Source organism: Phocoena sinus, chromosome 1 (genome assembly GCF_008692025.1).
Source record: "Phocoena sinus isolate mPhoSin1 chromosome 1, mPhoSin1.pri, whole genome shotgun sequence".
Classification (NCBI taxonomy): Eukaryota; Metazoa; Chordata; class Mammalia; order Artiodactyla; family Phocoenidae; genus Phocoena; species Phocoena sinus.
In genome coordinates this window covers 60,985,877-61,004,042 of record NC_045763.1, presented here as the reverse complement: position 1 = coordinate 61,004,042, position 18,166 = coordinate 60,985,877, and the positions used below count along the sequence as shown (strand labels likewise).

At 34.0% G+C, this 18,166-nt stretch overlaps 1 protein-coding gene across 1 annotated transcript in view; it reads right to left on the bottom strand.

The window, feature by feature from the left end:
* LRRC7 (leucine rich repeat containing 7) overlaps positions 1-18,166 on the bottom strand; it is a 514,499-nt gene that overhangs the window by 63,621 nt on the left and 432,712 nt on the right. Inside the window, exons 22-23 of the mRNA XM_032604391.1 lie at positions 17,876-18,016; positions 8,352-8,471 (exon numbers count right to left, since the gene is read on the bottom strand). Of these exons, the coding sequence (XP_032460282.1) occupies positions 8,352-8,471; positions 17,876-18,016 (261 nt within the window). The remainder of the gene's footprint in view (positions 1-8,351; positions 8,472-17,875; positions 18,017-18,166) is intronic.

The window sequence follows — 18,166 nt, the reverse complement described above, 5'->3', positions numbered from 1 at the left end:
AAACTCCCTTTTCAACCTAAGGGTGAAATTAAGGTGTGGATACTTACTATTCACACAAATATTCAGTTCCAGGTTATTTCTGAATACCGAAACTCAAAGGAAAGTGGAGTTGCATTATCATTGATCTAGAGAGTCAAAGTTCTGCTAGGGTTAGAGGTTCTTTTTCATTTGGACACCTTTGGTGTTTTCCCACAGTTCTGCTTTCCTTTTTAAACTTATGTCCCTTGAAAAAAGTGGCTTTTGGTCAAAAGAAAAACTCAATATATTTGTGTAAGAAATGTCTCTCTGGGGGCAACAGATAGTGCTAAAAGTTTTTGTTTATTTGTTTTTGATAATTAAAAAATCTATAATTGTATGACTTCATCAATCTACCCTTTCACTGACTCACTTCTCGTTTTGGGGGCAAAGCTCACTGATAGCAAATGCATTTGACTGCTATTTATTTCTTCTTGAAGTCCAGCAGCCTCAGTAGAAGTGACACCAACATGAGTGAGGGTGATAGGAAGAGGATGGTTGAGGGAAGCAAGGAGAATCTCAACCTACCAGCTGACTCAAAAAGATCTCTTTTCCTAATGTTTATAAAAATGTTTGGAGTTCAAAATGACTCTATATGCAGGATTCCGGACGCGCAGGCTCAGCGGCCATGGCTCACGGGCCCAGCCACTCCGCAGCATGTGGGATCTTCCCAGACTGGGTCACGAACCCGTGTACCCTGCATTGGCAGGCGGATTCTCAACCACTGCGCCACCAGGGAAGCCCTGCAGTCTGTTTTTGAGTTTCAGTGATGACCCAGTCTACCAGAAGAAAAATTTATTGCAACCAGTGCAAAATTTCCTCCCATCAGAGGAGAAAAATGAGGCTTGGGAAAGAGAATCAGAAAAGAGGGAGCCAGGATTGTGCTTGGCATTACTCACAGTAATAGAGAATATTGGTTTTGTTTGCTTATGAACTGATGAAGTCGAGGCATTACTCCTGGGCATTCTTCACTGTTAATGAGGCATATTGCTTTAGGAGGGAAAAAATACAAAGCCTCAGGTGAAACTTACACTACTTGACCTATTTCTTTCTGTACAAAAGGAGAGTTTAGCTACGGCATTGACATTCACTAAAGTTTAAAAACCATTTTTTTAGAATTTCAATATTACTTAAACTAGAGCAGATATGCTTGACTTTTATGTTATTGATGGAAATAGGAAACATTTCTATTTCCTGTCTCTTATCTCTCATATGTTAAGGTTTACCCAGTTGATTTTCATATCTGCTTCATCCACACCTTGACTTGCTCTGTTATAGCCTCAGGATTTGTTCTACTTGTTGCCATTCCTATGTTTTCTAATATTTAAATCTTCACCTATCTTTCTTGTGTATTCCAGACTTTCCTCTATTTCTGTGTAAGTGAGTTACATCCGCCTTCCGCCCCTGCCCCACCTCCCATCCTCTGCCTTTGATATAAGGGATTCCAAGAGCAATAATGTCCATTCTCAGTTAAATATAAAAGCCAATAATTGTAGTTACATTTATTTCAGTTGTACATATATAGAGTACTGATAGCAATATTTGTTTTTAAAGGCAGTAATTTTGGAGAAAATTACTTTTCAATGACTACAACTTAAAGATTATACATTTTAGATAAGATTTTTTTATAGCATAATAAAATGATTTTATTTAAATTACCAAATGTATAGCTTGATTTTTCTTAAGGTGATTTTCTTTTAAACATCTACTTATTTAAAAATGACATAAATTTATTCTTATCCTGTGAAAAATTCTGCAACAGACTGATTTTTGTTACCAAGTGAAAAATCAGTCCCAGTAGTAGTTTGATTCAGTTGTTTTAAACACAAATGATGGTGTGGTTGTATAGTCAATAGCAAAACAATTTAAGATTTTCAAAAGATATTTTAGACTTGATCTTTCTATATATGTATAAAAAGAAACAGTAAAATGCATTATACTAAGAAACATGACAAATGGCAAAATTATAATAAGGAATGAATGTTAATAAATTAAAAAAAATTTTAATACGTCACATGGTCTGAAAAAGCAAAAATTTCGATTTGGGGGCCTGTGAAAGAAAGAATTAAAAGAACATAAAAATGATCAAACCCCACATAATTTCTTTTAGTTTCTGCTAATGAGTTCCTGGGCATGCCTCAGAGATGACGAGCATCTGGAAATCCTGAAGCTCTTAATGGCTGAGCTTGCAATGGCTGGCATTGTAGATGTGAGAAAATCATGGGCAAGTTCAGCATAAGGGGCATGTCTGTGAGCCAAGACTAAATTAGCTACATTTTTATACCTTTTTCTTCAACTATGTACATCCTGATGTTGACCCTTGATACCCACCTTTATTATTCTAACTGCCAAGTCATTATGCACTTAACCTAGAATAACAGACACTTGAGGAGGGAAGGGTCACTAATGCTGAAAGAGACCTTTGAATGTCTAGTCTTTACATATTAAAGAATTTTCAGATTTAATATCACTGGAATTTTAAAGTTTCTTGGTTACTCTTTCAAGAAGAGAAATGTTTTAAGTTTCATTTGTTTTAATATGTCACTTCAGCCTTTTTGCTGCAATGTTTTCCTGCTCCAGCATTTTAACATACCCTTACAGGTATTGTCCTTCAATTTAAAATCTTCTCAGGGATATTAAAGCTTTTTAAGACTCTCAATACTTTTAACAGAGTTTGTCATTTCAGATTTAGAGAAAAACAGCCTTGTCATCCTTATGGAGAATGCTACCAAATCAGAGTACAATGTCTGACTTTAAAATGAAAATGGTTTTCGTTTATATTTTACATTATGACCTTCATACTATATTCGGTTACATTTAGGAGAGTCATCTAAAATATTTAGTCACCCATGTGATCTTGGCAAGTAATCTAACCTCAACTCCAAGTCTCTAACTGAGAAAGTCTAAATTCAGTTTCTTCTTTCATTAAAGTGGACAAAAATAATAGTGTTTACCTCATATGATTGTTGTGAACATAAGACGAACAAATACATGAAAGCATTTAGCACAATGCCTGACACAGGTAGTATTTAATGCAAGGTACCTCATAGTTCTTACCATGGTGACTGTGACTTAATCCAATAGACTGAAGCAGTAAAAGCAATGTTGTGATACGACTCTAAAATGCAGATACTCCTTCTGAGCACTTTTGTTAAAAACTAAAGTTTTTAACAGCAATTCTCAAAGTGCTCAAGCAGTACTGTCTGGAATTTGAGGGTGTGAGGGTGGATTTACCTTACTGTGACATGCTCTTCTAGCAGTGATTCCCAGACTTTTTGAATTAATGGACACCAGAATTTGAGATTTTGGAGACTGACATAGCACGGGAGAATTTAAAAACTACCTCCTACTATTATGCCACTGATAAAAGAGGCTAGGATTTAACACCCTCAACACTTTGCCATATATTAGCCACTCTCAGGTACATAGAACAATGATGGTGGATACAGGAGCAAAATTCTTTCTGATAGATGAACACATTTTGTTTAAGTTATATATCTAAACCTCTGGATCCACAGGTTGGAGGGTACCCATATTGGTTCTCCTGTAATGCTTGGAGTACTGCTAGGCATAGCCATAGGTATTACCAATATTGGTTCAAAAGATACAAAAACTAGAACAGAGAGCCACAAGTTCAATCATAGTCTTTCTAAAATGGATTTCCCACGGAATCTCTGCAGCATCACAGTACTTTCTGATCACAGTAGTATCACAGTACTAGTACTACACAGTAGTATTATCCTAGTAGTAGCATCATAGTAGTATCCCTTGGCATAGAGACAAGATTTAAAAAATCTTCGGCAGAGACTTTGAGAAGCAGACTCAAATGGGGTACTGACTAAGGCTTCTTCACCACTTATTATCCTTGATTCCGCATTCCATTTGTAGTTTAACTTCTGATTTTTCATTCTCATCCTATCTAGCCTATCTAAAAAAAATTGATTGTAGAATAAAATATAAACTCAAAGAATAATAGTACAATGTTCACCCCTATTTTGGTAAATCCAGCAGCCCAGGCTAATAATCCATTACCATTTTCATTTCCTTAGGTTGATTCTCACTAGAATTTTAACTTGATATCCTCAATTAATATATAATAAAAAACTAAAATTGAATATTTAAAGCATTCTTTATTCTCTTTACTCTGTGATGTAATAGGTAAACATATCCATTATTAGGTTCTAAAGTCTCAGATTTTAGGCAAAAGTGTTATAACATAGGGTAGTCAGAAAATGCTTATGATAGTAGGAAGAAGCTATAAGTGAGTTTACACATGAAAGACATGGTAAAATTTTAAATACATATTACATTATTTCACATTTGACAAGACGTATAAAAGGCTACTGAAATTTTCAGATAGATTAAACAATTATTTTAGCCGTTAACAAGAATAACTAGCTCACAAATGTTTAATCAATACAGAATTGCATGGGGTTCTCAAAGCAAGTAGAGAAGCAAGCAAATGATCATCATGATTTGTATTGATGATGATTAAACATAATATTATGGACTTTGAAAATAGATTTTATGTAAAATGGTTGCATGAATGGATAATGTAAACACCTGTTAATTCCATTTAGATTAATAAATGAATAAGGCTTTTCCTTTTATGGGAAAATTATAGTAGCCCCTTGCAACTAAGTACGTGATTACGGTTCTCTCTTTGGTTAGGTTATGTAAGAGTCCCTTGGCTCTGATAGGTACTCCTTCAATTTCCTACCATCACATTCACAATCTCCTCTTTTTTCATAAAGAAGCAGATTTCCCTACTTCCCTGAGATTTCCAACTTCCTCTTCACCAATCGCTTCTCATCAGCCTTAAATGTAATCATCTTAAGTATTCCTTCTGTCTTCCTCATGTCCCCTTCCAGATTCTACCGTAATTCTCTTTCCTTTTAAAAGGAAACTCCTTTCTTGAGTTTTTTTAAAGTTTCTCTATTTCTTAATGTAGGTTCCTATGGATTCTGCCCCGTCAGTTAAGTAAATTACTTTTTGTCGCTAAAGCCAAGGAGCCTTTACTCACTTACCTTGCTTGATTTTTTTTTGCACCATGTGATACTGTTGACCCTTCCCTCCTTTAAACATTTTTTTCTACTTGATTTCTAAGGTGCCACTTTTCCTTGTTTTTCCTTCTACAGTCTTTTAGTGGTCATTGGAGTTGAAAGCACATCTATTCTATTCCAACAGATTAGTCAAGGCCAATCATATAATTCCATTCATCTTGCTAGGGGTGAGAAGTCCTTAGCTATTTTGGATCAATGAGATGTAAAAAGAGGCTTGTGGGGGGATTTAAGGAAAAAAGGTTTTGCTTGTAAGAGACAGCTATGGGAAACCTGGTTCTCTCTCCTGATGGATTGGAAGGAGGAAGCTTGTTATCTTCAGTTACCATAGGTAGCCATCTGATAATTATAAAAGGAACCAAGTTTAGGATAAAGCCAACAATATGAATGGAAAAGTGGAGAGGGAAATAAAAACTAAGTATTTAAAATTATCTAACTGAAGACTAATCTGAGCCTTACCCTAGATCTTGTCTACTTCTTATGTTAGCTAAATATTTTAGTGTTCAAGGCTGGAATTTTCTATAACTTGTGGTAGAAAGAAACTTATTGACAAAATCGATGGTCATTTCTTCTCTGTTCTTGTTTCTAAGGACATGCCTTAAATGTTGGTGTTCTGTGGAGTTCTGTGTCATCTATCTGTCTCACTCATGACTCAATTATGACTTATGTTTTAATGATTGCTAAATTGTATCGCCAGCTAAGATTTCTCTCCTGAACTTCAGATAACTATATCTAAATATCCACTAAAAATTTCCACTCAGATTTCCTAAAGATACCTCAAATCTACATCTTAAAATTTAAACTTCCCTCCCCTCCTCGACTTACACCTATTACTCTTTTGCTTTCCCATCTCAGTGAATGGCACATCACGACTCATATAAATTAGAAACCTGGGGATTAGTCTTGGAACTCTTAGCTGTCTCTTAGGCCCTACGTCCAGTCAATCACAAGATCACGTTGGCTCTACCTTTTAAGAATATATTGGATCTTTGCATTTTCTCTCTACCACCCGTTGCTTCCATCTACTCTCCCTTGGATTACAAGAGAAGCTTTGTAACTCATTCCATGGCCTCTAGTTTTTCTGCTCCCCAATTCATTCTCTGAAAAGCTGTTAGAGTGCTCTTTAGACGAAAATTTAATGATGTCTCTTCCCTGTTTAAAACACTTCTTCCCATTTCTTTCAGGATAAAGCCCAGCATAATCTGGTTTATGCTTATCCTCCTAGCTTTCTCTTATGCCACCCTTCTCTCTTAACTTTCTTTAATTTCTTTACTAAACTTGTGTCCTGTCCAGGTGCTCTCCTAGCCATCTTCACAGGAGTATATCTGCAGTGCTGGATATTGCTCAATAGGCAGATTAATAACGTGTATAACACCTGCAAATCAGAACATTAACAATATTTGGGGTAAAATAATTTGATATTTAATATATCTTTTTAAAAAAGCACTGAAGGGCTTCCCTGGTGGTGCAGTGGTTGAGAGTCCGCCTGCCGGTTCAGGGGACGCGGGTTCGTGCCCCGGTCCAGGAAGATCCCACATGCCGCGGAGCGGCTGGACCCGTGAGCCATGGCCGCTGAGCCTGCGCGTCCGGAGCCTGTGCTCCACAACGGGAGAGGTCACAACAGTGAGAGGCCCTCGTACAGCAAAAAAAAAACACCAAAAAACAAACAAACAAACAAAAAAACACTGAAGTATTTATCAAGGGAAAAAAATCACCACTTATGTTACAAAGAAATTATGGGATTATGCAGTGTATATGTTATGAAGCACAATTATAAAATGAACATTTATGAGCTTAAGAACTAGAGTGTAAGAATCACAATTCAGCTTAAGAAACAGGACAGTACTAAAACTAATATCAGCTTCCTCCCTGATTCTACCCCCAGCCTCCCCTTTAGAGATAACCATAATCCCAAAGTTATGTTAACCATTCCCTTATAAAAAGTTTTCTCACTCATATACTTATGAACCTAAATAATATATTTTTAGTTTTGCTTGTTTTTGAGATTTATATATATGGAACTCTTGATGTGTGCCATCTTCTGAAACTTGTTTTTCACTCAAACTATGCTTCTAAAGTTTATACACATTATCCTAATTATAGCTAACAAATGTTCATTGCTGTAAAGTATTCCCTTGTGTGAATATTTTTTATCACATTTCTTGTGATAGACATTTAGGCTTATCCAGTATTCTACCATTGTACGTGTTGGTATCTTGAATGACATACACAAGAGTTCTTCTAGGATATCTTAGGAGGCCAATTATTGGAATGTTGGGTATATGTATATTCAGCTTTATAAGATAATTTGTTGCCAATGTGATTGTAATTTATAGTCCCACAAGAAGTATAGAGCTTACATTGCTCTTATACTTGCAGAGAACTTATATTTTCATATTTCTTAATTTTTGTAAGTCCAGTAGGTATAAAATAGCATTTTTTCTGTATTTCCCTGATTGATAAAAAGGTTCAGTTTTATTTTAATGTTAATTTACTCTCTTGGTGCCCTTGTATTTTATCATACTTTTGGTACTGTGTTATATGACTTTTCATATTGATTTGTAGGAGTTTTAAAAAATATATTCTGGAATATAAATCTCTTGTCCCTCATATATGTTGCAATTATCTTCTCAGTTATAGCTTTCTTTTTGCTCCCTTTATGGTGATTTAACATGATGTATTACAATTACCTACTTATCACTGAACCTACCTCACCAGACTAATAGGTACTAGAGGTAAGACACCATACCATATTTTATTCATTTTTGTTCCCTAACATCTAGCAAGTACTCAACACATAGTAGTGCTGCTTAGCACATACAGTTGCTCACTAAGTGTCTGATGAATGAATGACAGGATGAATGAGTTGCTATGACTTTAGAAATGGTGAATCAATTTTTTGTGGTCAAATTTCATTTTATGCAAATTGGCTACACCATGCTGCTGAATCCAACAGAGTCAGAAAGTATACATTACACAATTTCCGGTAGTTGCACTTCACAGGTGGGTGTCAGACACAAATAAGAGGTGACAGATCTTCAGATAGGTGGCAGGATGTTGTTTATAAAAATTCATTACCAGCTCTGAGCATTTGGCAGTGTTCACTTTTCATTCTTTTCAATGCACTTACAGTTAACCAGACTCCCTATTGTGGGATAGTATTTAGCCTAAATTTATCACAAAGTTAGAAATGATGTTAAGATGCAAGATATGGATTACATATTACAATGGATATGCAAGATTCATGGTTTGTGTCATTAATTTGAAATTGGTTACCTTTTTAGTAATGGTGTCCGGAGGTACATCCCGCCTCCCAAGAGGATAAGGATTCCACTGGCCACTAGGAGATACATCTTCTTGTCCATTGTCTAAAATGTTGCTTTGCTGGGACGGGGTCTATTGCAAAAATGGTATGGCATTCTTTAGTGATGTAATAGAAGTTTATCATAGTTTTCTGAAAAGAGTCCCTCATGATTATGGTAAAATTAATTTTGTTTAATCACAGAAAAACATATATCCTAAACTGGAGGTATTATTATATACTATTTACGTGGTAAGAACTGTAAATTAATAGCTTTTTGGAAGCAGTGAGAAATTCAATTAAAATAACCATCTTATAGTTATTTACTGAATTTTAAAGAGAAGTTTAAATTTACAGTACTGGAGTAAAAATAATCATTATAAAATTAACCAATTGTTAAAAACTACAACATTTAAAAATTGCTTCATTTGTTTCTTTAGTGTGATCTTACCACTTGGAATATAAACTGAAACCATATAATACATAGTATGTAACTTCCAATACTCCAAACCATAACCTAAAACAAATTTTATAAGGCTGTATTGATTCGGGGAGAATGTGTCTTGCACTAATCCAAAATGGTATTAACACTAGCATAGTGCGAGATTCATGGCACTATGACATTATCAACAGATCGCTTAGAGGAAAGATTAACACATCAAAAAATATTGTGCTGTTAGAATTTCAGTGTAAATAAATCATAATTGTTTTGATTCCAAATTGATTTATATAGACCATTTATGCATTAAAGTTTACACTCTTCATATATATTTTATTTTTGGCTGATTTACTGCTTATTATTTTTAACAAATAATAATACTCCAGTATTTATTGTTATTACTACTAGATATTTTGGGAGGCTTCTGTAGTCTGACCTGAGTAACAGAAAATAATCATACATCATCAGAAAGATGGCATCCCATGTTGGGATACAGTAATGGGATATTTTTCCTGTCGAAGCCGATTAACTTTTTCCATAGGCTTTCTCCTCCTCTAACCTACGGGATATACAAGTACTGCATGATTTCCTGGGGAATTCTTATGTGGTGAGATATTATATTCAATGTTTCCTATGCCATTTTCTCCACACGTTTTGGAGGATCCCTATGGATAAAGAAAGCCTGGTTAGAGAGTGTATGTGCAGCTCTTTGTGTGAAGGATTGTCCTCCAACCCTGAATGAGGGAACTGGGCCATTCTCTTCATAACATGGCGCAGATGGACTGCTTGCCATTCTCTTCATAACATGGCACAGATGGACTGCTTGCCAGGCTTCATCCAGTTATATGGAGTGCTCCTTCCTAATTGTTCTCCTTTAGAAAACAATTATATAACCACCCTATCTGCATTTTGACTACATGCATTTTTAAAAAGCATTGCTTGGAACTATTTAAAAATAATATTTATTATGACAAGATTAATTAAACAAAATTAGATGAAATTTTCCTGGGGTCTAGTGGATATAATGAAAAGTAAGGAAATAATTCAATTTTCTTCTTTGGCTTTGGCCGTGTGAATTCCTTTTTCATGAGCATATCAGCAAGTATGAAAAAAGAAAAAAGGTACTGAATTGAGGCTCCTGGGTTAGTTAGGAATGAATTTACATGTGTTTGTTTGAAAATCAAATAGAGGTAACATATTTAAAGTATATATTACTTGAAAATAACCAGACAGCTATTCAATGACCATCTGTCTGATTTCAAGCATTAATTTTCTAATCTTTACCTTTTAGAGATTAATGTTTGCATATGCCCACACACGATTTTTCTAGCATATGATAAATCAAACTGTTAAAATTAAGCAGTTAAAATATAATTATGCAGGGCAGACACTACTGGACAGTTTTCTTTTTGAATTTTTAGTACTCATGTCTTTTCTGGTTTGGTTTCTTTGCCAATGAAGTGGGATAATAAATATATTCAACTAGGTGGGTCTGTGGAACACAGATTTTTGAGAAGTGGTCAGAATTCAACATATATAATCTTTTTTTCCTCCATATCATCTTCATCTCCATCTCTATTTCCTCCACTAAACTCCCTTCAGCTGCCCAGACATGACTCCTACTCAGAGAGCAACTGAGAATTGCAAGATTCTTTTCAATGCAAAAGAAGGCTAAAACCTTTAGTCAAAATCCTAATATCATGATAATGAGATTCTTCATTAATTTAGCAATTAATCTCTCTCTTTTTAAAATTAGAATTAACAACCGCACTAATTCCTTTATGTTACAGGGCCCAAAGAGAACATAAACATGCAGACACGTGAAAAAAATACTTTGACTAGACACCAAAATTAAAGGAATTTCCTGAAAGCAATTTCCTTTATTAATTTCAAGAATGCTCTGGCCTCTTTGTTTTTCTGAAGTGAGACACCCTAGGGGTGACTTAAGTTTGCAAAAAATAGACTGTGAAAAGAGTTTATTAATGTTTGGGAAGGAAGAACCCAAAAGAGAATTATGTAGTGGGTTCACATTCTTTCTCAAAAGGAGTGAGTATAGCTATTTACAAAAAAATGAACTTCTGATAAAGTGCTCCTGAGCTTTACATAAATGCAGTTACTTAGTTGTTAAAATTCTATGAAAAGTTACAAGGAGCAACTGTCACTATTGAATTTTATTATTTCAAAGAAAATAAGCAAATTGAGGTTCAATTATCTTTAGTACCACATTCTAGTTATTTTCTTTAGATACTTCAAAAGATTAAGAATTAGTCTTTTCCTCACCACATATGACCAATTAAATATAAAATACGTGGAAAATCATCACAATATATCATTTCTTCAGCTTCTAAATTCTGTAGATCCTTAATATTTCAAAATAAAAGAAAAACTCATCAATGTGATTTAGTGAAAAGTCAGAAATTATATTTGTTAAGAAATTCGGTAATGCTAGTAGAAGTTTTGCTGAACAGATGCTAATCCCAAAGACGACTGTGGACATTTGTAGATTTAACATTTATGATTTTGACTACTGTGAATGATCACAAGCATCTATTGGAAGGAAGAAGTAATTTCTAATTTGTTGAGACATAAATGTGCATGAATATGTATCTCTATGTATCTGTGTATGCATGAGCATGTATATGCATGCAGGTATGCATATGTGTGCCCATATGTGAGGATATGTGTATGTAGAGGATTCACATATATGAGTAAATGAGCTTAGCTGATCCAGTAGCTTTGCTCTTGACTGTTAATTGATGGGTGCACTGAAAGCTTGGGAAATTCACTTATGGCATTTAGTTGGAGGAATTATATGAGAGTGGTATTAGAATTTGGCACTGTGCAAAGGTCTTGGGATATATTCCTTAAGAACTCAAGGATCTATTTTGCTTAGTAATTGGCACATGGTTCACAGAGGGCATTACCACAGCTTCAAAAAAATGTGTGAAAACAACTTTCCACAAAGTATTTTCAGTGAAATTATTCTTTTTCTGTATATTTTTTGAAAAAAGTAGGTTATAAAGACAAATATACACCAAGTTTGGATCTTAATTATTATGATTTCACAGTGTTCAATCTGAAGATGGTAATGTAATGTCCAGATTATTTTAAAGCTAGTATTTCATTAGACTGGTGGGGAAGCATCTGTATGAGTACTAAGCTTATTTTTGTAATTTTAATCACTGTCTATGAGGATTTATGTGGATTTACAGGCTGAAGGCTTTTTTCATAATTAGAAAGATAAGTGAATCCTTCTTGAGCAATAGGTAGCAAAATCAGTAGAAACTATAGGCATAAGTCACCCCAAAGTGCTGCAGAAATATTGCTTTGCTTTCAGCAAACAAAACAAAACAAAATAAAGCAAAACAAAACTGGAATTAAGTAAGTAACCTTTGGAACTAGGGTGAACGAATGCATATCAGATATTGTTACTATTTGATCCTGAGTCAATTGCATAGGTCTATAAGAAAGGACATTAGAAATTTGAAAAGAATTTAGGTGAAAACATTGCTATCTAAACTCTAATTCAAAAGATGGTGGAATAAGTATCAACTAATAAAACAGATACTGAGGCCATCTTCTTCCAGGCAAAATTATATGAAAAGATCATTGAATACATATATTTCCATAATTTCAACTTCCCTTCCTCTGAAATTGTAATTTATATTAGTGTCTGTTTCAATAAGCCAATAAGCAGTAGGTACTATGGCGTAATATTATGTTGGTAAAAGTTAAAAAAAAAAAAGGAAAAAAATTATCAATTTCTCCAGTGTAGAAGAGACCACACTATTTATATTGGCAGCTGGACACCTGCAGGTGGGGAGTTAGAAAAGGCCAGGGATTTCTTTCCCAGCCTTGCATGTCTCTGGAGCAGGACTATTATGGATGATTAAGTTGTGATTTTCTTAGGTTCAAAACCTTTGATCTTTTCCTGCTACCAAACATATTTCTTGGTGCTACTGAGTGCTCAGGAAATGCAAGTGGATCTTAAAGAGGGCAAGGTAACTACTAGCATTTATTAAGCTCAGCTAAATAAGAGAGCACTGTATCTGTAGCACATAGGGGATGATTTGGGTCATGATGTATTTTAGATTAGTTATTATGTTCTACTTGTGTAGTCTTTTCTCCATCTCATAAGATCTACTTTTCTGGATTGTTGTGAAGATAATATAATTATGTATATGAAAGAGCTTTATCAACTATTATGAATTACAGTCTATGAAAATGTCCGATTTTATAAACATTTGAGAAGACATCATCATATACAAGAAATAGGGACTTGAGTGCTAAGCAAAGTCGGATTCAAATTCTACTACCATGCTAGGTGTAGTGGTTACAACAGTAAAACAGTGAAAATATAGTTGAGTTCTTTTATGTAATACATGAGTCTCAGTTTCTTCTTCTATACAATGGTGAGAAATAATCCCATTCAGGGTTTTTGTGAGGATTGTGAAAAAAAAAATGTTTTTAAGTATCTCATGGTACTATGTACATAGTAGATTTCCAATAAATCCTAGTCTTTATTCTTCTCCTATCAAAATATTTATTTTTTCTACCATTAATCTGGATAATAAAAATGACAGTTTGAACTGACATTTTACAATATTATATTTCTCTTTGATAACATAAAATTTCAAGACATTAGCTAAGCTCAATTACAACAGAACACATCCGAAGAAGCACATTGAACCATCAATAACGTCATAGAAAGTTGTCTTAAATGCTTTTTGGAGAGGCAGTGAATAAATGACAAATGAATAAATGAATGAATGAATGAATGAATAAGTACATAGATAGAGAATACTAATAATTTATAATTTAATAGCTGACTTATATGTCTTAGATGTTCTATTTATAAATACTATTAAATTTTTTATTAAACTAGAGTAAGCATCAAAAGATTAAAATATTAAAGGAAATTAAATTTATTAAACTAATTTTGTGGTTTTCTTGATTTGCATTCTGTTAATATCAAAACAGGTTCTGTAAAATTACCATAGAAAATATAATTTACTATCTATAATACAGAAAGACTATATTTAGCTTGTAGTCCATGAAAAATGCATAGTATTCGACCTGGAATATAATAAATATGAAAAAATAGAAATATTCAAAACACATAGCAAAATCTGGGAGAGTCTTTTCTTTTTATCCACATAAATATTCACTGTGTAAATACTTCAAGTTCAGAGTTCTTCAATCTTTATTCAAAAATAGTTATATCTTTTAAGTAGTTTATTACAAATTTGTTTAAAAGAAAATTGAGAAAAAATTACTAGATATGTTTTGGTAGTCTAAAAAAAAAAAAAAAATCCAAACTGAAAAACAAATAATTTGCTCAGTCAGGACCTCAGGTAGTGCCCTTTTGTCAATTACCATAATGGAAGGATGGGGAGGTAGGAATCACAAAAAGGTGCCCTCTCTGGGTACATAACTTAAAAGAAGACAATCTCAGTGTAACAGAGAAAATACAAGGAGGTGCTCCTTTCTTCTAATTACAAGAGGTTAAGTCTTGCCAGCAGAGGGTGTGGGGAAAGGGTCTGGATTTCAACCCCTGAATGTTCCCTGGGGAGGGCACCACCTATACAAAAGTATGCTGCAACTCCATACCCAGTTCTTAACTGGTAATACATGAAAACATTCATTTAGATTCCTTAGGACACTTCATTTATTCTTTCTAGGACACCCCAAAGTCATTTACCACAGTACTTAACTAGAGATAGCCAGTGTTATCATTCAGCAATTTTATGAATAAAAAGATAGCTCCAGGATTTTCACAGGAGAATGAACAGTTTTTGTCAATTTTATCTACTGAAATATTTTTATTTTGATCTTACTCTATATTTTAGTGCAATTCTCATGGCTAACAATCATTTAGAGGCTGTAATGATATCTTAACTAGCTGATACTAATTTTTATTATCTTAAGTGGCAAGATGAAAGTGCTGTAATAGGTTTTTATGTATTTGTAAATCAAAGGAAAATAATTTTTGCCTATTTCCTCTCCTGGTGAGAAGGGCTCCAGGAAACTGAACCTCAATCATAGGACCGGTTATCAACGGTTAGTGGAGAATCTGAAAGGCTGCACCTTAAGAGAGGTTGACCCTAAAGTTTGGCAGAAAAACCAAACAAATTTTCAAATTAAGGAGATCTGCAGAAGAGATATACCTGAGCACAAAGGCAAAAGGGCAGAGACTTAGATTGGAATCCATGAAAGGAAGTAGAGCATGCAGTAGTTTTGAAAGTGATTAAACATCCAGTAACCACACCTGATAATGTTCCTGCACTAGCAACAAGGTAGCAAAGTTGTCCAGATGCTGAAATGTCTACAGTTTACAGGGCTTAAACTCATCATTTGGGTCATAAAATCTTTTGGGGGCAATGGAATAGTTGCCCTGACTGTTTATTTCCATCCCTTGCTTTCTTTCTTCTCCCTTTTATTTATTTATTTTTTGGTGTGTATAATAAAGTATTGTTGATAATTCATTTTGAGATAGACTATTTCAATACTTGAATTACTCTTTTTTAGGGAGGCCCGGATGGCAGCTTATTTATTTATTTGTTTTTATTGAAGTATACTTGATTTACAATATTGTGTTAGTTTCAGTTGTATGCAAAGTGATTCAGTTCTATATATATGTGTGTGTGTATATATACTGAAATGTATATATATTATTTTATATATATTCTTTTTCAGTTTCTTTTCCATACTTGAATTATTCTTGGTTTGCAATTTAAGGTAGTTTCCAAAAAGAATTCCTTTAGGTCGTCTCTGTGCTCAACTGAGTAAGGTTGCAATGTCTCCAAATATAACTCTGCAATATTTCTGTTACAGATCATCTTAGAGCTATAGTAATAGTTAATGAATCCATTCTATAGGGTACCCCCCAAAACATCAGAAAATTAATATAGCAATACAGAGATACCTAATTTATATTTGGAGAATAATTTATACATTGAGAAACAGTGCTTCAAGTGTATTACCATTTTTCAGACACTGAATATATCTATATTATCCTATAGATTGATGAGAAAATAGGGCTAAAAACTAAGCAAAATAAGAGGTTATCCATATGATATAATTTCAAGGGGTTCAAGCAATAGCTTCTTTCATACCAAGATCTCTCAAATCTGCTCACTGTATTTTGACATTCTATGATTGTAGTTTAAGGGTTTGATTTCTGTTTAATTACCAAGCTCTCCAGAAAAGGTGTCTATTTAAGTTGTGATGGATCATCTGTTCCTTAGTGCAAATAAGTTTCAAGATCTTTTTGAACACTGGTTTTGTTAGGGCAGAAGATGAATGCCTTGGGCATCTTAGAGGACATGAAGAACAGACTAGAGGCTCCTGTGAAAAGGGTCTCACTGATGGTAGTGTGCTGGAGCCGACTTGTACTAGCTCATGAGAGCTGACTATTCTCAGTCCCAATTCTGAGTTCAGTGATGTCAAGTTACTACTTTGAAATTGGCCAGAGAGGGAGTGTTTTATCACTGACATAGGTAAACACCATAAATCAGTCATTTTTCTCCCTGGAGAGAGTTACCTACACAATACTGGTCCTGTAACAGGAGACTGAGGACAAGGAAAACAATTTTCAAAAGTTCTCAATTAAGTTAGCTTTTTTTTTTCCCCAAAGTGATCATGGGTGACAAAAAAGCTGTGAATTTAAATGTCTCTTTAATTTTATTACTCTCCTCAGAGTAGGAAGCAAACTATACAGAGTTAGGGGCTGTTATTAAGGCTAATTTGATAATAAAACATGAGTTTGTGGTCTTATAACACTCACTTTCCTGGGATGGGAGTTTGCTTCATATGTTCATTAATTTGATTAAGAGAAGAGTGTTTGGAGGCTACCATCATTTTGTTATCCTTACTTTTCCATTGCTTTTTTTTGTAAAAACTTACTAGGTTAATGACTACATTAATAATATAGTCATAATGACATATTGTGTGAAAATGACTCATTAGTTTCCATCAAAAGGTAACTAAGAGTGCATTAGTCAATTTAAACAGGTAAAATGTGTATTCTCTGTTTTGCCTGAATAAAACAAGCAGAAACGGTCCTTTGACAATGGAAATGTTTCCTCTTACAGTATATTCTCTTTCAAATAAGCCTACATTTTTATTTAAAATCATGTGAACTTTCCACTTTTCCATTAACCCAGGATGAGTAAAAATTTGCTAGCTAAGCTACAAATTTGTTTCTCATGTTTTACTTCTGTGTAATATTTCCTACAAAAAAAAATGGGCTAAAGAAGTATTTAGAAGTGTCAACCACTTAATTTTCATTCTAATTTAGGACTCTATGTCTTTTCCAAAGGAATCAACTGAAATCCAATAATAATTTCTTTGTGTGTGTGTGTGTCTCTTTGTTTTGTTCTTTTATTTTTATTATTTCTTTCACTTCATAAGGATTAAAACTGTAGTTCACATCCATTCTCTATCTCAGCTCTTGTACTCAACCAGCATTTATTTAATCTTTTCTTCTGAGAATTCCTTACTTATAGCTAGTTCATTGGTACATTTAAGACTTAGATTAATTGACCATAACTGTGTGGGTTTATTTCTCAGCTGTCTATTGTGTTCCATTGATCTATGTGTCTGTTTTTATGCCAGTGCCATCCAGTAATAATTTCTAGTTCTGTTCTCAGAATGCATCAGCAAGAGAATATAGGGTGGTCTCCGAAAAAGTTAAAAAAAAAAAAAAAAAGAAAGGTATATATCAATACATACATATACACACACAAAAGAAAGAGAAGCAAAGAATAAAAGAAAAAGAAAATGAATAATAAGAAAAAAATGAGTTTTAAAGCAACACAAAAAGCCATGTACCTGCTCAATCCAAAAAGCAAAGCTGTTAAGCAGGAACCTGATAATCAATCTAGCTATAAATATTCATTTAGCAGCTAAGAGTTTGGGCTCTACATTGTTTGCCCTTGCGCTTTTTGGACTCCTGAGAGTCTATAAGCAGGGCTGTATGTGCAGCCTAAACACATTATGTGAACAAACAACATTAATTGGCTTTGGTATGCTGACACATGTAGGGCAGTCCATACTTACTTTCTGAAGAGGTAGTTCTTGTAGATCAAATTTAGACTTAGTCTGCAAGTTTAAAGTCATGCTTCTGCCTGCATGCATTGCTGAAATACCTCCATAGGGCAGCATGCCAAGGTTAACTGTGCTGTGTTTGTAAGCAGCATTCTGAGTAGAGGAAATAATCATGTGACAGGATGTGAACACATGCTCAACAAACTGATTATTACACGAACATGTTTAAATTTATAACATTTAACTTAAAGCAGGCAAACAGTAACTTTCTTTTTTAAACATGCACTTGATCAGACAGAAGCA